General features: G+C 46.7%; 1 protein-coding gene across 1 annotated transcript; it reads right to left on the bottom strand.

The window, feature by feature from the left end:
- Positions 1-290: 290 nt before the first annotated feature.
- On the bottom strand, positions 291-2,506 carry LOC138873401 (uncharacterized). Its single transcript, XM_070151870.1, has 5 exons — positions 2,355-2,506; positions 1,823-1,998; positions 1,435-1,749; positions 860-1,014; positions 291-710 (listed from the first exon to the last, which is right to left on the bottom strand). Exons 1-5 carry the CDS (start codon positions 2,504-2,506, stop codon positions 291-293), a joined length of 1,218 nt encoding a protein of 405 aa, XP_070007971.1.
- Between the last annotated feature and the right edge of the window lie 1,120 nt (positions 2,507-3,626).

Below are 3,626 nucleotides of genomic sequence, written 5' to 3'. Positions count from 1 at the left end.
AGGTCTGAAGCACTACCCTCAGATGTTGCTCGTGCTCCCCCAGGCTACGGGAGTATATCAAGATGTCGTCAATGAAGACGATGACAAATGAGTCAATGTAAGGCCTGGATACCTTGTTCATCAAGTCCATGAATGTTGCTGGCGTATTAGTCAAGCAAAGGACATCACCAGGAACTCATAATGGCCATATCTACTCCGGAATGCAGTCTTCGAACATCCGAGCCCCGAATCTTCATATGATGATACGCTAACCTCAAGTCAATCTTGGAGAACACCCTAGCACCCTGCAACTAGTCAAACAAATCATCGATATGAGGTAACGAATACTTGTTCTTGATGGTGACTTTGTTCAACTGGCGGTAAGCAATGAACATCCACATAGTCCTATCCTTCTTCTTCATAAATAACACTGGTGCACCCCAAGGCGGTACACTGGGTCTAACAAACCCATTTGCTAACAACTCTTCAAGCTGCTCCTTCAACTCATTCAACCCTTTCAGAGCCATACGGTACGGTGGGGTTGATACAGGCTTGGTGCCTGGAGACAAATCAATACAAAAATCAATATCACGATCTGGTGGCATGCCAGGAAGATCAGAAGGAAACACATCCGCGAACTCTCGAACTACTGGAACTGAATCAATTGTCAGAGACTCTATAGTGGTGTTCCGAACATAAGCCAAACACCCGTTCTCAACCATTTTCCAAGCCTGTAGGAAAGAGAAACCCAGCTAGACGTATCAACCATGGAACCCTTCCACTCCAACCCTAGCGACCCTGGCATCGCTAAAGTAACAGTCTTGGCATGGCAATCTAGGACGACGTGATATGGAGATAACCAATCCATGCCCAGGATGACCTCAAAGTCGATTATGTCAAGCAACATGAGTTCCACTCTAGTCTCAAAATCGCAGAAGGTGACCACACAGGACCGGTAGATTCGATCCACAACCACAGAATCGTCCACATGAGTGGACACATAAACATGAGTGCCCAAAGGCTTAGGAGAAATAACTAGGAAATGATCAAACAGAGATGATACATATGGATAAGTAGACCCTGGATCAAATAATACCGAAGCATCTCTACCGCCGACGGAAATAATACTTGTGATGATAGCATCTGGCCTAGCTGGAAGGGCATAGAATCTGGCCGGAGTGCCGGCTGGCTGGCCTCCACCTGACTGAGTAGTAGCTCGCTGACCTCTCCCTGCCTAGCCTCCACCTTTAGGACAGCCCCTACCAGTCTGCCCTCCACCTCTAGGTGGCGGGGCAGCCGATGCTAAAATTGTAGGCTAATGACCATGTTATATTGCCTTGCCCCGAAGCCTGGGGTTGTATCTCCTCATATGACCAAGGTCTCCGCACTCGAAACAACCCCGTGGTGCGACGACCTGCTGCCTTGATGACTGACCCTAATGGCCTGTAGACCCACTGGAAGAAGCCTGGATAGCCAGTGGATGGTATGAACTCTCCGGTATAGCACTGAAATAAGAATCAGAAGAACCTTGTGGACTTGAATAACCGCCGGAGGAACCCTGAATAGCTGGTAGGCGGTAAGAACTCTCCGGCATCGCACTGAAATATGGTCTCACTGGAGAACCTCGGGGAGGTGGTGGTGGTGCTGAATACGGAACCCCTCCCGAAGTGACCTCTACCCCTGGCTGGGGAACCTCTGAACTCTCCCGAAAACCGGGCCCTCTTGTCCTGCTAAATCTGCTCTCTACCCCTTTGGCGATATCCCTCAATCCTGTAAGTAATCTCTACTACTAGCTGATACTCAGTGCCCATCTCCACCTCTCAGGCCATGCTAGCTCGAATACCAGGGTGCAACCCCGTAATAAATCTCTGCACTTTCTCTGCATCAGTGGGAAGTATCATGAGTGCATGACGAGACAACTCGGATAACCTCGCCTCATAATCGATCATAGACATCTGACCCTGCTCTAGATGCTCAAACTGATACCGCAGTTCTTCCCTATCAGAGGGTGGAATGTACCTTTACAAGAATAACTGTGAGAACTGACCCCAAGTGAGGGGTGGGGAACCCGCCGGCCTGCCAAGAACATAAGACTACCACCATCTATAGGCCCTGCCCTCTAGCTGAAAAGTAGTGAAGTCAACCCCATGCGACTCCAATATACTTATGTTGTGCAGTCTGTCCCTGCACCTGTCTATGAAGTCTGGCATCCTCATGAAACTCACCCCCGAAGACAGGGGGTGAAGTCTAGTCCATCTATCCAACAACTTCTATGGGCTACCATCCACAGCTGGTCTGGGCTGGGGCGCCACTGCAACTACTGGCTGGGCCCTATATATGGGTAGTGCACCCGAAGTCTGATACACTGCAACTACATATTGAGAGACTGAATTTCATATTGAGGGTCTGATACACTGCAACTACATATTGAGGGTCTGTGCTCCCCTCCTGCCTGTGATATAGCTGGATCTGCTGGAAATAAACCAGCCTGAGTCATAGAATCCATGAACTGCAGTATACCGCCCATGACCTCCTAGAATCTTGGTGCTGTCATAAAGTCCGTCGGGGTAGGCTCAGCTGCGGGCACCTCACCATGCACCTCGATTATAGGATCTCATATGGGATCTGCCGGTGGTACTGCTGGGATAACTCTGGGATGCCTTCGTCCCCTACCTCGGGTCGGTGCCCTCTCCTGGCCTCGGCCTCGGCCTCTAGTAATGGGGGGAGAAGCTCCGCCCGTGTCTGGAACATCAGCCATGCGTGTCCTCACCATCTGTGAGAGAATAAAAGAGGGAAATTTAGCATACCAACCACTACACGATAGGAAATGAATAAAGAGTAGTTTTTCCTAACACCCTACATCCTCTCGAAGATAAATACAGATATCTCTGTACCTATCCGCAAGACTCTATTATGTTTGCCCATGACTTATGAGACCTACGTGAACCTAGTGCTCTAATACCATATTGTCATGACCCATTTCCATAACAGATCGTGATGGTGTCCAACACCATTGTTAGGCAAGCCAACGCAGAAGTATTAGTAAATTCTTATTTTACTTATCCAAAACAGTTACAACACTTTCTTAATTTGTAATTTAAAAACAGGTGATAGTATGCAATATTCTATAATAATTATACAACCCAAAAGAAATGTCTACTAATGTATGTGCCAAGACCTGGTGTCACAAGTTGTGGGCAACTAGTAGAATATACAAAAGAATAAATCCATCCCACTGTCCGAAATAGAATAGACAACAAAAATAAATAAAGAGAGACTCCATCAAGTTGCTGAACGGCACAGGAAGGGGAACCTCTCCTGAAAGTCTCGGAATATGAATCAGGGGCACGCACCAGACTGATAGCCAGATGTACATTCCTCAATCCTGTACAATTAAGTACAGAAGTGTAGTATGAGTAGATAAATAATATGTACCCGTAAGTATCCCGTCTAATCTCGAAGAAGTAGAGACGAGAGGTCGACTTGATACTTACTAAGGTCAAATAATATAATGAAGTGTTATGCTAAGCATTGGAGTCTCAAATGATCAATAGTTTGTAGCAAGATGAAATAAGTCATATTCTTAACAATTTTACAATTAGCCATTTACATCTCAAATATTTAGCAGATCAAGTCATGGATAAGAT

This window comes from Nicotiana sylvestris, chromosome 7 (assembly GCF_000393655.2).
Source record: "Nicotiana sylvestris chromosome 7, ASM39365v2, whole genome shotgun sequence".
Taxonomy (NCBI): domain Eukaryota; kingdom Viridiplantae; phylum Streptophyta; class Magnoliopsida; order Solanales; family Solanaceae; genus Nicotiana; species Nicotiana sylvestris.
The sequence above is the reverse complement of the archived record's forward strand: the minus strand, read 5'-3'. Positions and strand labels throughout refer to the sequence as shown.